At 39.8% G+C, this 26,022-nt stretch overlaps 1 protein-coding gene across 3 annotated transcripts in view; it reads left to right on the top strand.

Annotated features, from left to right (window-relative positions):
- TMEM108 (transmembrane protein 108) overlaps positions 1-22,053 on the top strand; it is a 192,892-nt gene extending 170,839 nt beyond the window's left edge. For all 3 annotated transcript variants that reach the window (XM_087945258.1, XM_087945259.1, XM_026678514.2), the window contains 2 exons: positions 13,680-13,834; positions 21,794-22,053. In XM_087945258.1, coding sequence (XP_087801384.1) covers positions 13,680-13,834; positions 21,794-21,916 — 278 coding nt within the window. In that variant the 3' untranslated portion in view covers positions 21,917-22,053. The remainder of the gene's footprint in view (positions 1-13,679; positions 13,835-21,793) is intronic.
- The last annotated feature ends 3,969 nt before the right edge of the window (positions 22,054-26,022 follow it).

Consider the following 26,022-nt stretch of genomic DNA (forward strand, 5'->3'; position numbering starts at 1 on the left):
ATTTCTCTACTAAATACAGATTGTAAAATTTTTGCTTCAATATTGGCAGAAAGACTTTAAAAATATTTAAATAATTTTATTCATCCTGATCAAAATGGATTTCTGCCAAAGAGACAAATTAAAGACAATATGAGAGTAATCTTGGACACCTTGGAATACTACGAGGCGCATCCTGAAAAACAAATGGCTCTGATATTTCTAGATGCACAGAAGGCATTTGATAATGTGAATTGGCGATGCATGTTATTACTGTTGGAATAGATGGCTTTTGCTAGAAAATTTATTCAAGCAATAGAAGCTATATACTATAAGCAAACGGCAAAGGTAATGATAGAGGGAGAACTGACAGACTCTATCGATATAAGAAAAGGAACAAGACAAGGGTGCACACTATCACCTTTGTTGTTTGTGTTAACTTTGGAAGTGCTAAACAGAAATATTAGAGATGAAAAAAATATAAAAGGAATGAAAATCAAAAAGGAAAAATTTAAGCTGCAAGCATTTGCAGATGATCTGGTTTTCATCTTAGAAGACCCTTTAGAAACAGCATCAAAATTGATAGAAAAGATAGAGACATATGGAAAGGTGGCTGGTTTGAAAATAAATAAAGATAAGACAAAGATCTTGACAAAGAATATGCTATTAAGACAAAAGGAAGAACTGGCAGACCTATTGAAAGTTTAGGTCACGAATAAGATCAAGTACTTGGGGATATATTTGACAGCAAGATGTAGTACATTAAAAGAGAATAATTATATCAAACTTAAACAACAGATAGCGCTAGATCTGGCGAAATGGGAAAATTTACAACTGTCACTAATAGGGAGAATTTCAACAATCAAGATGAATATATTACCCAGAATTTTATATTTGTTTCAAACAATTCCAATTAGGCTTGGAAAAGATTACTTTGAAGATTTAAATAAAATTGTGTTGAAACATATATGGCAAGGTAAGAAAGCGAGAATAAAGTTAAAACTTTTGCAAGATGCTAGAATTAGAAGAGGATTTGGTTTGCCTAATTGGGAGTTGTATTATCAAGCTACAAATCTGATGTGGGTTAAGGAATGGATAACATTAAAAAATACTAGATTGTTGACATTAGAAGGACATGATTTGTTGTTGGGGTGGCATGCTTTTTTATGGTATAAAGGAACTAAAACACAGGGGTATTTTAGAAGACATTATATACGGGAGTCTCTGTGGTTAAACTGGGAGAAGATTAAAAGACAATGTTATTTGAAAATTCCAGTCTGGCTATCGACTATTGAAGCATTTTCTTATCCTATAATATACAAAAAGGTACAAACAGTTATGGTGAAATATTGAATGAAAAGGGTGAACTCAAATCTATACAAAAACTAGAGGAACAAGGTATAAAGATGAATTGGTTTTCATATGCGCAAATACATTCAAGGTATGATAAAGATTCTAAAATGGAAGGTTTCTATGATAAATTGACTGATTTAGATAAGATTTTGACAGGTACTGATGAAAAGGTGATTAAAAAATTGTATGGATATTTATTAGAAATTAAATTAGAAGAACAAGTTAAAGAAACTATGATTGCTTGGGGGAAGAATTTTGGATATGGGATTGATTTAGAGAAATGGCAAAAATTGTGGTCTCAAAATTATCAAATGACAGTGTCAACAGCATATAAAGAAAATTTGTATAAGATGTTTTACAGGTGGCATTTCCCCCCCCGACAAGAATAGCAAGAATGTTCAAGAATAAATCCGAAAAGTGTTGGAAATGTCATCAGACACCTGGCTCATATTACCATATGTGGTGGACTTGTGCGGATGCTAAAAAATACTGGATTAAAATCCACATGTGATTGGAAAAAATGACAAAAAACCATATAGACTTGAAACCAGAGATATTTTTATTGGGAATTTTACCTGAAATATATAGTAAAGACTTGAAATATCTGATTGTAAATGTATTAACAGCGGCTAGGATAATACAATGCCAAAAACTGGAAAAATGAGAAAACACCATCACAGGAGGAAATCATTAAGAAAATATTGGAATGTGCTGAAATGAGTAGATTGACATTTGAAATTAGAGAACAAGAGGATAAACAATTTTATAAAATTTGGGATCTATTCTTTCAATGGTTAGACAATAAAATACAGTAATGAAATATGTAGACTTTTAGAAAATAATAAATATATAAAGATGTACTTCTTTCTTCTTATATCTACAAAATGATTTTAGGATAGATTTGGGGTGATAATATGAACTGTTATAAAACAAAATAAGTAAATTATGATTATCTTGTAAAACATGAATGAATAAAAGTATAGTCAAATGATTGATTAATAATGATACTAAGGTATTTAATTTTTGATTGGAAATACGAGATTATATGCAATGTAATTGTAATTGAAGACTACGAAATGGAAGCACAAAACAATTTGTAAACCAACCGGCACACTGGATGTACATATATGGAAGATGGTTTGATGTTTTTATGTTTTGTTTGTTTTTAAAAACCAATAAAAACTTTTTTTAAAAAAAGATCGCATTTTGATGTTTCCGTTCATGCTCAACAGCTTCTCTGATGAGGATTGGGATATCATTATTTGTCTGATTTATGTTTTTTTGTGGATTGAGTAGTGGTTGTTGGGTAGAGACGTGGTTTGTAACTATTAGATGTTCAGGTTTTTGGGTTGTGTCTTTTTTTTCAAGGTTGGATAATCTTTTTTTTAAAGCGTCCAGGGATGCTACTATGGTGTCAAGGGATGTTATTCGTGTTTCTATGGTATCAACTCTTTCAAACAGATCCATTTTGGGTCTGCATGATTTGCAGAAATATGGAAACTCATTGGATGATTCTAGGTGATTCATTGGATGAATCATTTGCTCGGGTAATCCCAAGCAGTCATGATGAGCGTATTTGTTACATAGAGAACATTTAATGGAATTTTCATTTTTCTTTAGAGTTTTATAGCATTTAAGGCACATGCAGGAGTCTTGTGGTTCATTGGTGGGGATTACTTTCTGTTTAGGTTTTGGTTTGGCATTGGATTTTTTTTTTGGCATGGTAGGTTTGTTAAGATGGTACATTGATTAAATTACTTTATGAAACAATTTTGGGTAATCAATATAGCCAATATCACACCAATCAATCAATTGCAATAATCTCTCTAGTTAAATAATTTTGCTAAGCAACAATTGCCTAATCAATTAATTACACTAATCACTAATCAATTAATTACACTAATCATTAATCACACTGTTCAATTAAATTCACTAAATCACTAATTTTACTAATCAATTAAATTAGATGAATCTTGATATTTTCAACTAATCAGTAATCACACCATTTTCACTAAACATTCTAATCACACTAATCAATTAAAACAATAAATCAATTAAACCATTAATAAATTATTTTATAGAAATTTATTATCTAATCATTGATATAAGTAATGAGGTAGAAAAGTTGTAAGTTTTGAGGTAATGAAAAAGGTAAAGTGTTTGATTAAAGTAATGAGATAGTATTGCAAGGAAAGGGTTAATTGTTTTACTAGCAGCTGTTATTTACTGGGTGGGAGGGATTTATTGCTCAGATGGCTGCTGCTATTGCGCTGTAAACAATAGGCTGTAACAGGATGTTCAAAAGCACACTGTATTATTGAAAGAGAGCAAAACTCGCTGAATTAAAACACTTTAACTGCAATCAATATGTTTCTGAATAAGATTGTTTTTCAATAGTTTCCCAAAGTTCTTCAAGTTGAGTAGTAGTAAAAATACAGTCCAGAAATTTGGGTTAACCAATCCAATATGTCCTTTACTTTTAAAGTTACTTCTAGCTGCAATATCTTTTCTTTCTTTACTAAATCTGATAGTCACTCCTGATTGTTAATCGCAACTTATTTCCTCCTTTGAGTCCCACTTTCCAAGGAAAATTCCACTGCAGAAATTGGAGTGATTCTTACCAAGACTAAGCATGCTGTTACAAGATCTTTTCTTTCTTTTTCACTTCCGTCTCAGCTGCCGTCCGGGCTCCTTCTCCCCCATTCCCCAACCCCCTTCCCAACTCCCACACCCAGGGAATAACTGTAAGGAAATTTGGCCACATTCTTTCTGTCTCTGGAAAGATACAAAAGTAAACCTTGCATTCCAAAAGGAGTGACAGTCAGGCTGTTACCTCACAGTGCTACGAGGTTGCTGCCTTAGATTGCTGCTGAATACTTGCAAAACTGGGCAAAGACAGAGAGAGGGGAGCAGACAGAGCTGAATTGAGCTGAATCTCTCTCTCTCTCTCTCTCTCTCTCTCTCCCTCTCCCTCTCCCTCTCCCTCTCTCTTCTCACTCTCTCGGAAAGCCCTGCATGCTCTCCTTGGGGCTCTTCACTGTCCCCTTTTCTTTCTTCCTTTTGGAAACCTGGGCTGGCTGAAGAATGAGAGAGGGAGGAGGGAAGCCTCCACCGCAGCTTCTGCTCGTTCCCCAGCTAGCCCAGATTTCCAAAAGGAAGGAAGAAAAAAGGATAGCGAAGAGCCCCAAGTAGAGCATGCAGGACTTTTCGAGAGTGTGAGAAGCTTCTTTTCCTTCTTCTTGGCGAGTTTTTGGAAATCCAGGTTGGCTGAGGAATTAGCGCAAGCCGTGGCAGAGGCTTCCTTCCTCCCTCTCCCCTCCTTTTCCTCTCATGTGCACCCTCCAGGCCCCACCACAGCCAGCTCCATGGTTTTTTGCTACTCTTGCAGCACCTGTGCGGCACACTCAAATTTAGTGCACTTTACTCCATCCCCTCCTCCTCCTCCTGGAGCCCATTACAATATGGTGCATCGGAGCTGCCGCATTTGAGGTGCCGGCTCCGGAGCAGTGCAACAGTCAATGGGGTGACCCTGCAGGGCCTCGAATGCCCCCCTGCCACCTCTTAGCGCCCCTGCCAGACCCTTTGCCTCTTAGCGCCCCCTAAGGCATTCCACTGCCCCCCAGGGGGCGGTACTGCCCACTTTGGGAACCACTGTCTTAAATTCACACAGGAAAGAAATGCAAATAAAAATGCAACCCAAATTTTACTAATAAAGATCTGTAGTTTCAGAGTTCTAGGTAATTTCTAATTCTATGCAGGATTATTGCCTTAGCTGTTGATTCATGGAATAAAAAATTACAGGAAGTCCTTGAGCCTCCCCATTCCATTCGTAACCTGAAGACTTGAGGGAGTAAATCTTGTACCATGAATTAGATCACTTTCTGCTTTCCTCCACGCATTTGCTAATCGAATGCGTAAGTCATTAAGTGCACATGAGGTATCTTGGGGTGGGGAAGGCCATGGGGGGGGGGGCAGCAATGGACTAGGCCATCTGATTCAGGCCACCCAAGGCCTCCCCAACTCACAGATACCTCATTCTCCCTCCCCAGGGCTCCCCACAATTGCTCCCCCCATCCTGCCATGCTGGGTCACTTACTTTATGAAGATACGTTTCCTCTCCAACCTGTTTCTTTGCCTGCTCCCTCCTTTCTCATCAGCAAAGGGCTTGAAGAAACTTTAGGCAATGAAAAAGGAGGCCTGGAGGCCTCGCACACCCTTCCAGGCCTCCTTTTTCACTGCTGAACCCTCTGAGTTGGTTTTTGGTGATGAAAAAGGAGGCCTGGAGGGCCATATGCACCCTTCCAAGCCTCTTTTCTTGTTGCTGAACCACTGGAGTAGGCCTTCGGTGATTAAAAAGGAGGCCCAGAGGGCTGCACATATCCTTCCGGGCCTTCTTTTTTGCCTGCCTTCAGTGAAGAAAAAGGCCCAGAGGGCCGTGCTAGAGTTGGCCTTTGGCAATGAAAAAGTAGGCCCAGAGGACCATGCGCACTCTTCCAGGCCTCCTTTCCCACCACCAAAACACTTGAGTTAGTCTTTGAAAATGAAAAAGGAGGCCCAAGGGGCCTCATGCACTCTTCTGGGCCTCCTTTCTCACCATCAAACTGCTTGAGTCAGCTTTCAGCGATGAAATACGAGGCCTTAGAGGGCCATATGTGTTCTTCTGAACTTTTCTTACCATCCAACTATCTGGGTCGGCCTTTGGTGATAAAAAATTAGGCCCACGTCCTTCTGGGCGTCCTTTCTCATCATTGAATCACTTGAGGCAGCCTTTGGTGATGAAAAAGGAGGCCCAGAAGGCCATGTGCGGCCTTCCTGTCCTCCTTTCTCGTCACCAAACCATTTGAGTCAGACTTTGGCGATGGAGGAGGCCCAGAGGGCTGTGTGTGTCCTTCTGGGCTTCCTTTCTCACTACTGAAGTGCTTGAATTGGCCTTTGACAATGAAAAAGGAGGCCTGGAAGTCTGTGTACACCTTTCCCGGCCTCCTTTCTCACCACCAAACTGCTTGAGTGAGCTTTCAGCGATGAAATAGGAGGCCCAGAGGGCTGTGCGCATCCTTCCGGGCCCCCTTTCTTGCTGCCAAACTGCGTGAGTTGGCCTTTGGCAATGAAAAAGGAGGCCCAGAAGAATGCAGGAGGCCCGTGTGTGCCCTTCTGGGCCTCATTTCTTGCTGCTAAACTATTCAGCAACAAAAAAGGAGGCCCAGAGGGATGCACGCGCCATTCCGGCCTTCCTTTCTCACTACCAAACTGCTTGAGTTGGCTTTTGGTGACAAAAAAGGAGGTTCGGAGGGACACATACCCCTCTGGGCCTACTTTCTCATCAGCAAAGTGCTTGAGAATTGCGTCCCTGTAGGCTTCAGCAGCTCTTTGCAAAAAGCTTTGCCGGTAGAAACAGAGCTTTGGAGGGATGCGCCCACTCCTCCCAAGTTCCACTGGTGCCAACAAAAGATTTTGCAAAGGGCTGCAGAAGCCTACAAGAATGCAATCTCCCTGCAGGCTTCAGCAAGGAAATGGCAAATGGAGGGAGGGCCTGAAGCCTTCCCTCCATTTGCAAATGTCCAGGCCTTAATTCCCAGATAATAGTGGCCTAAAGTGTGAGATCACACAAGATTAGTAGCGTAAGATCTTGCACTACTGATCTCGCAGTACATTAAGCCTTTGTTCTCTGTGAATGCACCGAAAGCCTGAAGCAGTGAATCAGGCAAAGAAACCGTGAGAGGAGATCTTTGCAAGGTAAGTGAGTTTCCACAGGTGAAGTGCCTGTGAAGACCCAGCGTGGGGGAAATAGGTGGGGTTGTTGCAATGACAAGGCAGTCGAGGTGTTTGATCATGATCAACTGATTCATGATGGTCTTTACTGGAATCTAGTCTTGCATTTATACACATTTTTAGTAATCCTCTAACATTGGTTAACTCTGGTTTCTGCTTGACTTTCGATATTGTTCAGCATAGTAACTAACACAATTAATGATCTCTAGTCAAAGTCCAACCTATGTTTACTTCCTCTCTCTAATCCTCCTTTAGATGAGTAACTGTATTTGCCTGAGTTGTATCTGCTTGGAACCATTCTTTTCTCTTTGAGGTTTGCCATCAAAGATAAAGACATTCCTGCAATTACAACTCTACATATCCTCGTTTTTTATTTGAAATGGAGGATTCAAAGATTTATGAATGTATCACAACTGTAAAGGAGTAAGAGAGGATTAAGAGAGGGGAAAGCAGGACGAAACAATGCAAATAAATTTGGAATACATTGAATAAAACAACAGGTTACAATTAATACAATAATAATAATAATAACATAAAGGAAAAACTGTCTGAGCCAGGAGCAATCAGGGAGCCAATTGGTTAGCCACTCAAAAGGTGAGTACTGAGCATGGATATTATTTTGAATGTAGGATTGTAAATTGGCAAGCTCATCCTCAATAGTTTTATTCAAAGAGGATGAACATTAGTAGCATATTTATCAAAAAAGAACCACATATTAGGATCCAATCTGCCAACCAGCGCATATTGATCCTGTATTAGATTGATCAGAAGCATTAAAAATAGGAAAATTGTCAGGACACATATCAGGAACTATATTAAGTCCATACAAAGAAGAATTAAAGGTACCTGACAACCAATAGTAGTCAGAACAATAACTATAATTCCCTAGCTTTTTTAATATGTGCTGAGCAGCATCATAATCAGACCAATTATGAAGCCAAGTGTGTTTAGCGTGACAACAGAAACACAGACCCCTTGTAAATTGATTAACTTTCAAGTAACGCCAATGGACAGAATTCAATTGCATAGGGGGTTTAGAAAATAGCCAGGAGTGTGAAATAGATTGTAGTTGTGAGACAATAAATGTAGAAGACATGATCAAGTTAGGGAAATTTGACCAAATGCCATTGGGGGCTCATAGTATAAAGTAATATTTGTGCCATGGGTCATAAACATGTATTGGGCATGACGAACCCACAAATTAGGGTTAAGACGAACCCCAGAAGTGTCATTTTGAGCAGAAACACCATTAACCATAAACAAGAAAATACAAAGTAAAATTGTAACAGAGTTAGCAGTAATAATAGCAAAAACAGCAGCAACAAGGTTTTCAGGAGTCTGAGGTAATGAGGCCTGTTGCAGTTGTTGTTGAGCTTGATATGTAGTAGATTTAACCTGGCCCCAAGTGATGGATTGCGGGCGCTTCGACCTTGGAAGACAGACTTCTGTGTTCAGATGAAGATTGAAATCCGGAATCGGGTTGTGAAGGCCCTGATGCCATGCCATGATATAGACGAACACAGCGCGCTGGAACCCACACTGCTTGTCGAGTAGAAGGATCTTCCATGGCAGCGTAACCACAACCCCAGGTGATCAGCAGTGTAGGGCTTTTCCAGGTTGGATCTGGAGCTTGGCGATACTTTACCAAAGGCCTTGCTAAAGATTCAGTAGTTCGAAAATGCAAATTAACAGGTGAGTCTGCAAGAGAATCTAAAAAGGTTAAATAATTCCAAGTATATAATGCTACAGCAATGAGATTTTGAATCTTTCGCAGATGGTAAGGGCCAGACTCAGTTTGTAATTGTTTTTGAAGCAATGCCTTAAAGGTACGATGAGCTCGCTCAACTATAGCTTGACCCTGAGAGTTGTAAGGAATTCCGTGCACTAAAGTAATATTCCATTTTTGACAAAAGGTTTGAAATTCCTTACTAATATAAGTGAGGCCCTTGTCAGTTTTCAACTGAGAAGGCCAAACCATTACAGCAAAAGAGAATAGGCAATGAGAAATAACATCCTTTAAAGATTCATCTGCCTTCTGATTTCCTTCAGTCAAGGCATTAGTAAAGGGAGCATGACTTCAAATGTGTTCTACATACAAAGAATACAAGCGAGTTTCCAAACTATTCTTTAAAGATAAAACCAAGGATAACAAATTCTTATCCAAAGAGAGAGCACAATAAGAAAAAAGAAGAGATTACATAGCTAAATACACATATTGAGTATCAACAATCAAGTTAATAGGTTGGTCACTGAACAATTGTAAAGCTAAAATCACAGCAGCCAGCTCAGCACATTGAGCTGAAGTCTGCGTGGCAGTAAATTTAGAATACCATTGTTGTTGAATCTGCCAGACTACCACACCCCTTGTAGGTGAGCCATCAGTAAAAACTTTAAGAGCTTTAGAAATAGGATTTTGCACAAAAATGGAAGAAAAGGCCGGATTTAAAGTAGTAGTAACCACTATTCTAGGATCCTTGGGTAAAGAATACAATAAGTCTCCCACATATTGAGAAAAGGCTATCTGATATGATTTTGAAATCATCATCAAATGCTCATGTTCAACTTTTGTATGAGTGAAAGCTATGCTAATGAGATCCTGTCCTGTAAGATGTAAGGCTCGTTTACGACCTTTAATAATCAAATCTTCTAATGCAGACTGATAAGGATAAATGTTTCTAGGCGGAGTAGCTGACAAATTAATCCATTCATGAATGTTGACTGCTTGTGGAGAGGCATTAGAATAAAGACATCCTGTGGGTAAGGGTGCAGTAGGAAGAATAGCTAAACAAAGTCCTATTGTTAAGGATGTTATCCTGTCCACATATCGATGCTTAAACTTATTCAATATTTCTTGAAGGCATGTTCTTTGAAGATCAGTTAATACAACTAGATCTCCTGGTGATTGTGCTCCCTTCAAAGACTGAAATAAGGGCAACATATCACCAGTTGTAATGTAGAAGAATGAGCACGCCCAATTAATAATGCCAAGTAATTTTTCCCATTGTACTAAGGTATATGATTTCTGTACTTGTAATTCAGGAGGAATTGGAATGGAGAAATTGTGCAACATTCTATGTCCTAAGTAGGTATAAGGTTCTACCTTTTGAATTTTGTCTGAGGCTATATACAATCCTTGTTGTGCCACAATATCCATTAACTCTTTTAACAACTTAGATTCTGGGGCTGCTATAAATATATCATCCATATAATGATAGACTAAATAGGAAGGAAATTTATTCCTAAAGGGTTGAAGAGCATTATCCACGAAATATTGACAAAGTGTAGGGGAATTAAGCATTCCCTGAGGCAACACTCACCAATGATATCGTTTTGTGGGCATGCTATTATTAAAAACTTCTCTTAAATCATGAAGGAAATGCCATTTCCCATTTTTCTTTTTTATAACAAAAACAGGAGTATTCCAAAGACTAGTAGAAAGTTCTATATGACCAGCAGCCAATTGTTCTTGAACCAATTGTTGTAAAGCAATAAGCTTTTTCCTTTGATAATGGCCATTGTTCCACCCAAACCTGTTTAGAACAGAGCCATTTAAGAAGAAGAGCCATCATCGAGAATCAAATAAGCATTAAGAAGAGAAAGGATATCATGGCTCCAAATATTAGTATGAATATCTATAATGTATGGTTGTAGAAAAAAAAGACTTACCAGCAGATTTTGTAACATTAATTTCTTGAACACTCTGCCAAGGAGCTGTAGAACCTCCTATTCCCCACAATGAAGAAACTGTCATTTTTGCCACTGTACTGACCATTGTAAAAAGGAGATGACAGTAACATCTGCTCCAGTATTCAATAACCCTTGAAATGGTTGTTTATTTAGGAAGAGTGTTAACAAAGGACGAGAGGAGTTCAGCTGATGAAGTAAACCTACAGATAAAGAAGTTGATCCAAATCCTGCATCCACATGATTACCTATACCAGGAGATGGATTTTCATATAGAAGAAGAAACAATTGAACAACAGAAGAATTACAAGGAAGATCTTGAGGAAGATTCACCCAAATCTGAATCATGAAGATACCAGTGTAATCTGAATCTATTACACCAGGCACAACAAAACAGCCCTTTTTGTGTGCAGAAGAACGAGGCAAAATTAAGCCAACTAATCCTGAAGGAAGAGTACCTTTAAATTGAGATGGAACTATTTTAACTTCCATGGGAAATTTAAACTCATTTTCCTCTTGAGTGATTAAATCAATCCCAGCGCTACCAGCTGTGGCTAGGGAGGAGTGAGAGAGACTGCTGGAAGAGTCAAGTAATATTTGCTTCCCATCTTCAGGGATCATTGTATAACCAGTTTTTATTCCTTCTACAAGTCCTCTTGTAAAATTTCCACTAATCCCATAGTCTGTAACTGCCTTTTTTAACTCTCTTAAGATTTGATAAGGCAGACCCTCCCATTCTGCTACTTGCAGTCCAAGCTGTGGCCCCTGACCAGGATGATATTGTACTGGACAAACAGACAGTAATTCTGCAAGTTCTGTTCCTGAGACAGAGGCATCATTTTCACAAGCCTCAACCATTTTCTGAAAAGAAGACTGAACAATAGAGTCAGGAGGCTTTTGCCCTGTATCTGCAGAAGCTGAGGGAATGGAAGACATATATTCAGGTGAAGAAGGAGGACAAATGACAGCATTAGTATAACGTGAAGGTGGAGGAGTTAAAAGAGAAAGTTCATTGTGACCAAATTTTTCAATTGCATGCCTACATAAATGCCACACCTGCAAAACTTCTATTTCTGCTCTAGGTTCAGTATGCAATGTTTTCCCTATACGTTCCCAATCAGTTAATTTTAAAGACCCCTCTTTTGGATACCATAAGCACTGAGCTGCAATCTCCTGGACCAGCCTTAAGATATTTTTCTCTGGTACCTGAGTATTATTTTTCTTCAACAAGTAGCCTAATTCATCTACATGCTTCCTTTGTTCCTCAGAAAGCGAAGACCCCATACTTACAGAAACCAAAAATGGTTGAGAAACCCCAAAGGGTTGAAGATGCACCAAATCCTTGCCGGACGAAGTAAGAGTGTCCCTGTTCATGCGCCACTTGTTGCAATGACGAGGCAGTCGAGGTGTTTGTTCATGATCAACTGATTCATGATGGTCTTTATTGGAATCTAGTCTTGCATTTATACACATTTTTAGTAATCCTCTAACATTGGTTAACTTTGGTTTCTGCTTGAGTTTCGATATTGTTCAGCATAGTAACTAACACAATTAATGATCTCTAGTCAAAGTCCAACCTATGTTTACTTCCTTTCTCTAATCCTCCTTTAGATGAGTAACTTTATTTGCCTGAGTTGTATCTGCTTGGAACCATTCTTTTCTCTTTGAGGCTTGCCATCAAAGATAAAGTGAATGTTTCAGAGGCTCTGCGGTCATTAGTAAGAGTGAACAACTGCCATGGTGGTGTAAGATTTGTTATTTTGGGACTTGTTTGTAAATGCTAGTGGGTGCTGATCGCGTAACTTTGAACGTTCACAAAAGAAATGCTTGTAACCTGGGGAATTACCTGTTTTAAGATGTCTATAAGTATAAAAATCTACATTAAAATGTAGATACTGAATATTGAGCTTACACTGGTTCTGTGTATACACTGCTAAAATATTCCTGTTTGTTCATCCATTTATAACCTTCAATCAACCAAATAATGAATGCATCAAAGCACAAAAATTTCTGAATCAAGGTACCTCAAATCTGATAATTTAAAGAAAGCACGCAAAATTTGGAACCCATTACTCTTCTGCAATTGAAATTGCAAGAATTTTCACACTTGTTATATTTGCAAAGTTGTCACTTGATTGTGATTTCTAACTACATTTCCAGAAACCTGTAGGTTGCATGGCACAAGGGAGCATTGAAGGGGTATGTCCCTGCTTTCTTTCCCACCTCCCTCTGGCTCCTGTGCCCAACTGACTGGTGACTGGCTGATTTGAAACTGAGGACAAAATTTGAAATATTTTAACAGCAATGGATAGTGAAAGACAAGGAAATATATTTGCTTATGTGACTGGGCTGGCTGTTGGGGCGGGGGGGGGGGGGGTGAGAGGACACAGCAGCTGTCTCCCTGGAAGGAGTGGGCCCTTAGAGATATGCTTGGATGGTATGGGAATAGGGTGTCATGATCCACAGCTTCATTTCCTTCTTCCTGCAGAGGAAGCTGCTTAACTGATATTCTGCTGAGTGTTATGAAAAGAAAGGAAACAGCTTATATTACATGTAGAAAGAAGGAGGTGATATAATAAGAATGCTATTATAATATAAATAATTTATTTTAAATAAGCTCTTTTTATGTAAGGAAATAATTCTGAAAGGATGACCCAATTGCTCATAGGTTGTCTAGTAAAATAATAAATCAATCAATAAATAATTACTTGATACAAGGTAAAATGGAAGCCTCCAGACATAATGCATCTAATCAAGTTGCTGTAGTATATATCATACTATTAGGAATGAGGTTGGAAAGAGTCCAGTAATGATAAAGTAGCTCTAGTCTAAATATTTCATACTAGCAATCATTCCACTTGATTCACAACAGAAACCCAACATGTTTGTATTTACAGCTGTGCTATTAACTGTGTGCTGCATGCGACGAAAAAAGAAGACATCAAATCCAGAAAACAACCTGAGTTATTGGAACAATGCAATCACCATGGACTACTTCAATAGGCATGCAGTAGCATTGCCAAGAGAAATACAATCCTTTGAAATATCTGAGGTGAGATTAGAACCCTGTTGGCAAAGGAGTGTTGGGGAGGTTCAGATTAATGTATATACCAGTTTTCTTCTTGTGATGGGAACCAGGAGAAATGTTCATTTTTTACAATTCTTGAAAGACACCATCCCTTGGTTTCTAGAACTATAATTCCTCCTCATATGCTTTCCTATTACTACTAGATTCAATTACTTTTTATCATCAATAGTTTTTGTTATAGGATTCCAAAATCTATCCTTTTCCCTGCTTTTAAGCCCCACTCCTTTCTCTTATCACCACTTGCTTCATTTATCCCTCTTTGCCCACCTGGTTTCTGCACCGTGCCACTACTTAACATGTTCTTTCTAATTTCATTTTTTTTCTTTTTTATTACATTCTTTATTTTCCCTTAGTGGATAGAATATTCAGGAAGATTCCATGACATTTTAACAAGAGAGCATATCTGGCAATTAGTTTCCATCATGATAGTAATATTATAGAAAAGTTGTATCTTACAATTTCTATCCTTTTACATGTTTATCAATGGTACAAAGAAACTACCTATTTTCTAAAGACCTGGAAGTCTTTAGCAATACTACACTGTAGATATAGCATTGATGGTATATACAGTATATCACAAAATTGAATACCCCCTCACATTTTGTAAATATTTATCTTTTCATATAACAACACTGAAAAAATGACATTTGGCTACAATGTAAAGTAGTGAGTATGCAGTTCGTATAACAGTGTAAATGTGCTGTCCCCTCAAAATAACGCAACACACAGCCATTAATGTCTAAACTGCTGGCAACAAAAGTGAGTACATCTCTAAGTGATAATGTCCAAATGGAGCCCAAAGTGTCAATATTTTGTGTGGCCGTCAGTATCTTCCAGCACTGCCTTAACCCTCTTGGGCATAGAGTTCACCAATGTTTCACAGGTTGCCACTGGAGTCCTCTTCCACTCCTCCATGATGTCACGGAGCTGGTGGATGTTAGAGACCTTGCACACCTCCACCTTTCGTTTCAGATGCCCCACAGATGCTCAATAGGATTTAGGTTTGGCCAGTCCATCACCTTTACCCACAGCTTCTTTAGCAAGGCAGTGGTTGTTTTGGATGTATGCTTGGGGTCGTTATCATGTTGGAAAACTGCCCTGTGGCCCAGTCTCCGAAGGGAGGGGATCATGCTCTGCTTCAGCATGTCACAGTACATGTTGGCATTCATGGTTCCCTCAATGAACTGTAGCTCCCCAGTGCCAGCAGCATTCATGCAGCCCAACCATAACATTCTTACCACCATGCTTGACTGTTGGCAAGACACACTTCTCTTTGAACTCCTCACCTGGTTGCCACCACATATGCTTGACACCTTCTGAACCAAATAAGTATATCTTGGTCTCATCAGACCACAGGACATGGTTCCAGAAATCTATGTCCTTAGTCTGCTTGTCTGCAGCAAACCGTTTGTGGGCTTTCTTGTGCATCATGTTTAGAAGAGACTTCCTTCTGGGATGACAACCCTACAGACCAGTTTGATGCAGCACGCAGTGTATGGTCTGAGCACTGACAACTGACCCCTCCAACCTCTACAGCAATGCTGGCAAGCACCCATATGTCTATTTCCCAAAGCCTACTCTGGATATAATGCTGAACATAGGCTCTCAACTTCTTTGGTTGACCATAGCGAGGCCTGTTCTGAGTGGAACCTGTGCTGTTAAACTTCTGTATGGTCTTGGTCACCATGCTGCAGCTCAGTTTCAGGGTCTTGGCCTAGGCCATCTTTATGTAGAGCAACAATTCATTTTCTCAGATCCTCAGAGAGTTCATTGCTATGAGGTACCATGTTGAATTTCCAATAACCAGTATGAGAGTGTGAGGGATAACATCAAATTTAACATACCTGCTCTCCCTTCACACCTAAGACCTTGTAACACTAACGAGTCACATGACACCAGGGAGGGGAAATGGCTACTTGAGCCCCATTTGGACATTATCACTTAGGGGTGTACTCACTTTTGTTGCCAGTGTTTTAGACATTAATGGCTGTGTATTGCGTTTATGTCAGGCTACATAACTTTTCCCATTCAATCAACTAGAATGAACTTCTGAAAACATATCAAAACCTATAAAAAGGAATCAATCCTTTATTGAGATGAGACAATTCATGTAGGGGTTAAAAGTAGCGTCTAAGGTCTCTCAGACATGCAGAGACAGATAAGGGAGTTTAAAACCCCTCCCCTTCTCTTGATGTGTATTTAGTAAAACAAAGAGGCAACATGTTAATTCCCCCCACCCCCTTCTTAGAACGATCTTTTTTAGAGTTTCCCAGGACACATCTTACTGTGGAATTTTTATGGTCTCTTCATCTCCTGGCTGTCTCTCTCAGAGGTGATAGGTTCCGGCCATCTGGGTTTTATCCCTCCATTGTATCATGTGTAGGTTATACAAATTTGATATAAAATTAAATATATTCAGGTTACATCAAGAAGGATTTCTTTATCAGTCTCCTCCCCCCTCTTTCTTCTTCCATTGAAGAAATGACAGATGCACGGATCTGACATCCTGCCCTCCTTAAAAAACAGATAGGTCTACCTGGAAAAAACAAAAATCATGCATTACATTTGCAATTTAGGATGGTTTATCAGGATATTTTAGGTGGAACTTTCGTAGTAATGTGGGTACTTTCACGTGTTGTTTGGCTACCCACTCATTTTCTGAGGAAGGAAGGTGTTTCCAAGCTACAAATATTGTGTGGATCCACGGTGAGTGCGCAAATCAAGGATATCTTTAATTTCAAAATGTTGTTCCCCATGTACCATGATGGGAGTTGGAGGTTTGAAGTGATCTCCAGTTTGAGCAAGCTACAGTGAAATACTGGATGAATCTGCTTAAGTGTTTTGGGAAGTCGAAGCTCTACCGTCACCGGGTTAATAATTCTGGAGATGGGGAATGGGCCAATGAATTTTGGCCCTAGTTTCTTAGAGGGTTGTAATGATTTTAAGAATTTTGTGGACAAATATACATGGTCCCCAATCTGGAAAGGTTTAGGTTCACAGAGTTTTTTGTCTCCTTGAGCTTTAAAAACTGCTCTAGCTTCCTGTAAAGATAATCTTACCACTGGCCACATGGCTTGTAAGTTATTGATCCACTCCTTAAGGGTGGGGATTTCAGGTTCTTTGGTGGGTAGTTCCGGCATGGAGTTGAATTCTTGGCCCGTGGCTACCTGGAATGGGCTAAACCCCGTGCTGCTATGGACTGAGTTATTGTATGCTACCTCTGCAAAAGAAAGGTCAGTCCAATTGTCCTGTTGGTAATTAATAAAGCATCTTAAATATTGTTCTAATACGCTGTTAACCCTCTCTGTTGATCCATCTGTCTGGGGGTGACTTGATGACAACCCTGGGTGGAGCCTAATAGGTTTAAAAATGCCCGCCACAATTTGGATGTGAACTGAACTCCCCTATCTGAGATAATCTGTTGGGGAGCTCCATGAAGGCGATAAATGTGTATTAGGAACATCTTTGCCAATGCCTTGGCAGTTGGGATCTTTTGGCATGGAATAAAGTGAACCTGTTTGGAAAAAAGATCAGTTACAACCCAAATGACAGTATTTCCAGCACTTTTGGGAAGCTCCACAATAAAGTCCACAGAAATCTCTTTCCAGGGTGCAGAAGGGTCTGCTACTGTCTGTAAAAGTCCAGAAGATTTTCCTTGTCTTCTCTTTGCAGCAGCACAATTGGGGCTGCTTGCAACATAGTTTTCAGTGTCCTTTTTGAGAGACAGCCACCAAAATTGTCTTTTGATGAGGTGCAGGGTTTTTACAAACCCAAAGTGTCCCGCTATTTTGGAGTCGTGGCAGTGTTTCATGAGATCCATTCTCTCGCTTGCAGGGACATAAAGTTTGTTTTCTACCCAGGCCAGGCCATCTTTGAGTAAACAAGTGTTTTTGTTAGCCTGGAGCCAATCGTCCTTAAGTAGTGCCTCCTTAAATATTGATGTCGTTGTATCTTCAGTCAGTGATGATTTTTTTTCCTCTTGTGCCTGGGTGATTACTTTGGCTGCTAGTTGGGTTGGTTGGTGTATTGGGGTTTTCTGGACAGTGCATTTGCTAAGAAGTTCTTTCTCCCAGGAAAATATTTGAGAGTGAAATTAAACTGTTTAAAATATTGAGCCCACTTTGCTTGTTTTTCGGAGAGTTTCCGTGGATTTCTCAGGGCTTCCAGATTTTTGTGATCAGTCCATACTTCAAAGGGGATTTGGTTTCCTTCCAGGAAATGTCTCCATGTGAGCATTGCCCACTGCACAGCATATGCCTCTTTCTCCCATATGGACCATCTTTGCTCGGTTTCTGTCAGTTTCTTGGATGTGTAAGCGCATGGTTGTAATTGTCCATTTCCATTCTTTTGGAGGAGGATTGCTCCAACTGCAACATCACTAGCATCTGCTTGGATGACAAAAGGTTGTTCGGGATCTGGATGCTTAAGGACCGGTTCTGCTGAGAATAGACTTTTGAGTTTTTCTAATGCCGTTTGGCATTCCATTGTCCAGATAAGGGGTTACCTTGGTTTGGGTTTCTCCTCCCCCTTCATTTTTAGCAAGTTTGTGATAGGGAGGGCGATGTTTGCAAAAGCTGAAATGAATTGGCGATAAAAGTTCGCAAATCCCAGGAAGCTTAGCAGTTGTTTGCAGGTGTGCGGTGGGCCGCAGTCCATGACAGCTTTTACTTTCTGTGGGTCCATCTCTATTCTCTTGTGGGATATTCTATACCCCAAATTGTCAATTTTTTCTTGGTGGAATTCACATTTAGTTTTGCATATAGTTTAGCGTCTAAGAGTTTTGTGAGGACTGCATGGAGTAGCTTGATGTGTTCTTCCATCATTTCTGTGTAGATTAAAATATCATCAAGATACATTAGAACCCCTTTATATAAAAATTCATGAAGGGTTTCATTGATCAATTGCATAAACACGGCAGGCGCTCCTTTCAGTCCAAAAGGGAGCACTTTAAATTGTTAGCATCCCAATGGGGTGTTAAAAGCTGTCTTCCACTCATCCCCTTCCTTTATTCTGATGCGGTAATATATATCTTGTAGGTCTAACTTTGAAAAAATATTTCCTTATGAGAGGTGGGCTAACATGTACTTCATGAGGGGGAGTGGATACATATTCTCTATGTAAATCGCATTTAATTTTTTGTAATTAGCACACAAACGTACAGAGCCATTTTTCTTTTCGTGGAATAACACTGGAGCAGCTATTTTTGGTAGGATGAGTTCGATGAAGCTCCTTTTTAAATTTTTATCGATAAGTTCTTTTAGTTCTCTGGGAGACATGCAGTAAATTTGTGGTTTTGGGAGTTTAGGCCCTGGTAGGATTTTGATAGCACAGTATATGGCGCAATGGGGTGGGAGTTCATCACAAGCTTCTGCACTAAATGCTTGGGCCAGATCCTGGTACTTGTTGGGTATGTTAATGGGTTCAGCCGACTGTCCAGTCAGGGCTGACTCTGTTCCTTTCTTTATCCTTTCCTCTGAACTGTTTGCAAATACTACGTCTCTCTGGAATTGTACAGTTCCTCTCTTCCAATTTATTTTTGGATTCCATTCCCGCAGCCATGTGAGACCTAGGACTAGTGGCTCTTCCATTCCTGGGGCTACAATGAATGAGAGCATTTCACTATGGTTCCCTAGTCTTATTTTCAATGGTTCTGTGGTAAACCTAGCTGGATCCCCACCCCTCTATAGTTCCATCTAGTTGGCAGAAAGCGATGGGATTTTCCATTTCCTTCAATTAGATCCCCAATTTCTCTGCAAGGGAGGGGTTTATTAGGCATTGGGTGCATCCTAAATCCTTCAAGGGCCAGGGTGACGACTTGTAGTCGGGATCCCTGGGTTGGGAAATTCTGCCCGTATTCTTGCATGTAGGTGAGGACTTGCACCAGGAAAAATCCCAGTTTCTGGGGGTCTCCATCGAATTTTACTCCCAGGGATGGTACCTTCCTCTGCAGTTGTATGTCTCTGGTTTGGCCAGGGTTAATCCCCTGTTCTGGGGTGGTTAGAGGTCAGGTACCTGGTATGGCTGCTGGTTCTTCAGCTTGTCCCGCTGCCCTATCTTTATCAGCTGAATCTAGGGTGGTGGCTCGGGTTCTCTCATTTTCTGGTTCCCTCGCTCTCCTGCGTTGGCGTCCTGGTGGATCCCTCACCTCGAGGTTCTCCAGGATTTCCTTCACGAGGCGATTTATGTACCGTCTCAGTCGGTCGTTGGCTGGTGGCTTCTCACCCCATTCTTCCTGATCCGATAGGGCCTCCAGCTCCAATTTCCACCCGGGTTTACGATTACCCCGGGTGAGGGTTACTCCCCTGGTTCTTCTATCCCAGCTGTCTTTCTTTCCTATGCCTATAGACCACCGGGGCTTTGTGGAGGATTCGTAGGCAGCTTCGCTATCTTCGATGGGGTGCACCGAGTCAGTATCTGGCTGGGTAACTGTCGACGTTTCTCCCCAGCATTCGGCTTCCCCTTGGTCCTTGCTGTACTCAGACATTTTCCTTTTTTTTTTTTTTTTTTGTAGGGTTCCCTCGATAGAGTGAAGGTTTTTTGTTTTTTGTTTAAATTTCCTCTCCGGGCTGACCTCTATTGCAGACGCTGCTTTATGTCAGGCTGCAGAACTTTTCCCATTCAATCAACTAGAATGAACTTCTGAAAACGTATCAAAACCTATCAAAAGGAATCCTTTATTGAGATGAGACAATTCATGTAGGGGTTAAAAGTAGTCTAAAGTCTCTCAGACATGCAGAGATAGATAAGGGAGTTTAAAACCCCTCCTCTTCTCTTGATGTGTATTTAGTAAAACAAAGAGGCAACATGTTAATTCCCCCCACCCCCTTTTTAGAACGATCTTTTCCAGAGTTTTCCAGGACACATCTCACTGTGGAATTTTTATGGTCTCTTCATCTCCTGACTGTCTCTCTCAGAGGTGATAGGTTCCGGCTATCTGGGTTTAATCCCTCCATTGTATCATGTGTAGGTTATACAAATTCGATATAAGATTAAATATATTCAGGTTACATCAAGAAGGATTTCTTTATTAGTCTCCCCCCCACTTTTCTTCTTCCATTGAAGAAATGACAGATGCACAGATCTGACAGTTATTTTGAGGAGACAGCACATTTACACTGTTATGCAAGCTGTATACTCACTACTTTACATTGTAGCCAAATGTCATTTCTTCAGTGTTGTTATATGAAGAGATATACTAAAATATTTACAAAATGTGAGGGGGTACTCACTTATGATATACTGTAAATTTTTGGCTTGCCAATGCTGGAAAAGACAGAAGTTTGTCATAGATTTAAACTAATATGTAGCCATAGTTTTACATTAGTATGTAGCTATGTTTCCTGAAGACATTTTAAAGATTTGCATATAGCTGGATGATACTTTTTGTTTAGTTTCTGCTAGCATGTTAAATCAAATATTAGTCCTATTTTTCAAATACTATATTTGCTTGCAGAGATATGATGTGTAATTCTGGCAAATAATATAGTGAATAAAAGTAGAACCTTGCATGAAGTGATTTGCATTTGTTTGATCTTCCAAATGATGGGTGATTAAAAATCTTACCTGGTATTTCTATCTTTAATTTTTTTTAACTGAATCATTAGATTTTAGACATAAGTGATGGAGTACCATTTTACATGTTGAAACTTACAAGCCTTTCAAAGCAATGGACCCCTTCAGTTGTGCATGAATTAGTTACATTTATCCCAAGCTACTTAGTAATGAAGAAGTTCTACTTGGAGGACATTAGTTTAGAATCAATTAATCTGCATACAAATATTAATTATATATCACTTTATATAAAGCAATGTTATAATCCATTTGCATGGCAGGAATGAATATAACACATTCCATTTTATGAAAGTTAATATGTGATGAAATTTTTAAATAGTTTTTTTCTCCCCCTTTCTCAATATTTTCTAGGACCACCTTTCCGAGCCCCGTTCTCCAACCAATGGGGATTACAGGAACACCGGCATGGTTCTCGTGAACCCTTTCTGCCAGGAGACGCTCTTTGTAGGACATGAACAAGTGTCTGAAATATGAACTTTGCTCCAGTTCTTAAAGTTTTATCTTTATGATCTCCAAATTATGAATGAGTATATATATATATATATATATTTGAGGTTTTCCCGGGTATTTGTATGTGGATCTTTGGTTATTCGGGTTTTCTCCCGCGTAAAATTGGAAGTATTTTGTCGACGCCAAAGTACTTCCAATTGTGCGATGGGAGAAACCCAATAACCAAAGATCCATATATATATATATATATGTGTGGGTCTTTGGTTATTCGGGTTTTCTCCCGCATAAGATTGGAAGTATCTAGGCAACGTTTCGATGAAGTCTCATTCATCATCTTCAGGCTTGTGTCTTCGGCTCTGTGCTTCTCAGAGTAATGTGAGCTTGCAGCTGCTTCTTCCTTTTAACTGCTAGTGGGTGTGTGACTTGATTGGGTGGGGGCTTGGCTGTGTTCTGATTGGGTGGGGGTGTGTTCTCATTGGTTGGGGGTTTGGCTATGTTCTGATTGGTTGGGGGTTGGCCGTGTTCTGATTGGCTGGAGGTGTGTTCTGTTCAGGTGGGGGCTTGGTTGTGCTCAGGTTAGTCTTAGTTGCTGGGGGATTTGAGCTGGTGAGCTGTGATCCTGCTGTTTGGCTTCGGGTTCATGGTCATGCCGCATCTTCATGGTGGGTGTCAGTTCGCTTTATGTATGGCTCGGAGGGGTTTGAAGCGGGTAGTGATGCAGCTGCAGTGCGGCTTCTGGTCCATGGTCGTGTCTCATCTTCTGTGTGGGTGTGAGTCTGCTTTCTACGTGGAAGTGTGGTGGTAGCATCTTGTGTGGCCCTCGTGGGTGTGGGTCTGGTGTCATTCTTCATGTTAGGTACTCGTCTGTTCGTGAGGGCGGGTTTCCAAATGGCTGGTAGGCGGGAGGTGTCATCTCGTTTATTCATGCTGTGTGGGCGTTTTTCTATCTCTATGGCTTCTCTGATTATTCTGTTGTTGAAGTGTTCAGTTTTGGTGATAGTTCTGGTATTTTTAAAGTCAATCTCATGTCCTGTGGCTTTGAGGTGTTGGACCAGGGAAGAGGTCGGTTCTTCTTTTTTGATTGAGTTCTTATGTTCTTCAATGCGTGCACTTATTCTTCTGTTAGTTTGTCCAATGTATGTGGTGGGGCAGGCGGTGCAAGGGAATGAGAACACACCCCCACCCAATCAGAACACAGCCAAGCCCCCACCCAATCAAGTCACACACCCACTAGCAGTTAAAAGGAAGAAGCAGCTGCAAGCTCACATTACTCTGAGAAGCACAGAGCAGAAGACACAAACCTGAAGATGATGAATGAGACTTCATCGAAACATTGCCTAGATACTTCCAATCTTACGTGGGAGAAAACCCAAATAACCAAAGACCCACATACAAATACCCGCGGGAACCCCAGAATATATATATATATATAAAATTGTGTAGCCATGAAATGTAAGAAACATTTTCAGCTCCCCTCCTCTTTTTTTATAAGTATGATTAAAAAGTTTACAGACCAAACTTCAGCTTTATAAAATAAAAGCTATTTCTAAGCAAAAACAACAACAACCATCAAACCTCTGAATTATTCAGATTGGGATTTTTCCCCATTCTACATTTAACTTTCTGAATTTACCTAAGCTATCAATCTGGGCACATCTATGTTTATTCTCTTATGCTGCTCTCTACAAATGTGATTAGGATTGAAAATACCTATTTTTATTTAATTTGGCCAGCACAGATGAAAAAAGGTTTTTCGGTAAATAAAATAAAAAAACTTTGAGGTGACAAAAATGCAGAGATAGAATTCATATAATCACAAACTAAATTATAAAGAATTTTTGTTTCTCTGGTGAATAACAAATATTTAGAATATATGTGTGGGTAGGACTTGCACATTACACATTTACTGTTCAGATATGTAGAACTGAGCCTGAGATATTACAGTTGCATTAGATACTTTCTACTTACACTCTATTGCGGTTTCCAAGTTTTCTCTGAATATTCGAAGATGCTATATAAAGTAGATTTTAGTATAAGATTAGCTTCTTTCTTCTGTATAATGTAACTGATAAATATTCATAAGAGCAAGTGATGTAATAATTGGCTCTTCAAACCTGCTTACTTCAGGAGAAATTTTTGATAAAATTCCTGATGTTGCTACAAGTACCAGCACTTGTCATCTTTGGCATTATGGTTCATTACAAGAGGTTTAGACTGGTGTATGCATTTTTATCCAAGAACCTGGGTTAGGATATTGATGGTGTTAAAGATGTTGTCACAATATGTAAGTTATTTCAAGTAAAGTAAAGCTGCCTTTTGCAATTGACCAATGGACATTTTGTCCGTAACATGTTTAGTGCTTCAGGTATTTTGGGATTGCATTCAAGGCAATGTTTGCATTCTTTTGTCACCATCATTCTACTTTTTTCACAAATCTTTGTATTTTGTAATTTTTCTCAGTTCTTTTCCTTCTACTCTGCTGTCTGCCAAGCCCACGATTCAGTGTTAAATTTAGGGTATCATTTGGCAAGTGCCTGTCTTTGAATTCTAAAGTCACTTTAGCTTCTTCATTTTCTATGACTTTTTCTATTTTATGGCCCCACCAATTGTTCCTTGAAAGTAACTGGTACTTCTGGTAGATCTTCCAATGTATTATTGTTGCTGCTTTGTTTTGCAATTGTAGTTATCTGTACAGTCTTCTTGCAAACTTACCAGACAATCCTCTGTTTCTTCAGCTTCTTTGCAAATGTGGCACTTGCTGTCACTTATTGTCTTGTCAATTCTGGTTTTGTATGTGTTTGTTCTTAAGGTTTGATCTTGTGCATCCAAAATTAGCCCATCTGTCTGCCAGGTCTTTTTATTATCTGTTTTGCCTCCTTTTTTACAATGTACTACTATGTAATAATTTTTCTTCCCATATCTCTTTGCTGTCTTCATTTGGTCTTTCTTGTGGAGCAGTTTGGTCTTTCCAATACTCAGTAAGCCGTCCTGGTATACTAGCTTCAGTGCATCCTCTTTGGTGTTCTTAAGATATTTTTCCAATGCCCCATTTTCTTCTTTAACTGTCTAACTTGCAACATTCCAGGCCTACTTATTTTCCATGGTAAATAAAGCCTGTCAATATTGCTGCGAGGAAAAAAATTCTTTGTCATTATTTTTCTAGTCTTTCTATACAAACTTTTAGTTCTGTTTGAGTCCAGTCCACTATTCCAGCTGTGTATCTAATGACTGGAATTGCTGAGGTGTTGATTGCATTGATGGTATTTCCTTAACTGAGTTAGGAGTTTAGATCCTCCTCACTCAATTGACGTATTAACTTCTGGCTTTGTTCTTGACTTTGTACTTGAGCTTATTGGCTAGAAGGATGCCCAGATATTTGTATTTGATGTTGTTTCCATAAGGATCTTGATTCCTTCCATTTTCACTATTTCTATTTGATTGAGGGTGGCACATTTGTCTACTTCATTGCAGTTTCTTGGCTGTATATATGGAAAATGTTGTTGCAATTGTATTTCTATACAGCTTCAGATTGTCCATAGAAAGATGGTGGGATAACCTGTCAGGTGTTTTTCATGTTGATAGCCATGGCCTGAATTATCCAGTATTGTTAACAGAATAAGTGCAATCACAAACAGTAGTGGTAATAGCAGGGGTGGGATTCAAATGTCTTAACAACCAGTTCTGTGGGTGTGGCCTAATTTGTGGGTGTGGCTTGGTGGTCATATGACGGGTGGGAGTGGCTTGCAGATTGGGCATGGCTACGTGGTGATGTGACTGGGGTGGGCGTGGCCATGTGGCTGGCAACCCAAATTTAAGTGGTCCTCACTTAATGACCAGGTCCTCGCTTAGTGGCCAATTGCTTAGCAAGTGCTTTTTGCCAGTTTCCAAGGCCTGGGGAGGCCCAGGCAAGACCCGGGCAGGTGGCCATGTGGCTGGCAACCCAAATTTAAGTGGTCCTCACTTAATGACCAGGTGCTCGCTTAGTGGCCAATTGCTTAGCAAGTGTTTTTTGCCAGTTTCCAAGGCCTGGGGAGGCCCAGGCAAGGCCCGGGCAGGTGGCCATGTGGCTGGAAACCCAAATTTAAGTGGTCCTCACTTAATGACCAGGTCCTCACTTAGTGGCCAGTTGC

This window comes from Notechis scutatus, chromosome Z (genome assembly GCF_049901735.1).
Source record: "Notechis scutatus isolate UNSWTSFEM ecotype Mainland chromosome Z, rNotScu1.2, whole genome shotgun sequence".
Taxonomy (NCBI): Eukaryota; Metazoa; Chordata; class Lepidosauria; order Squamata; family Elapidae; genus Notechis; species Notechis scutatus.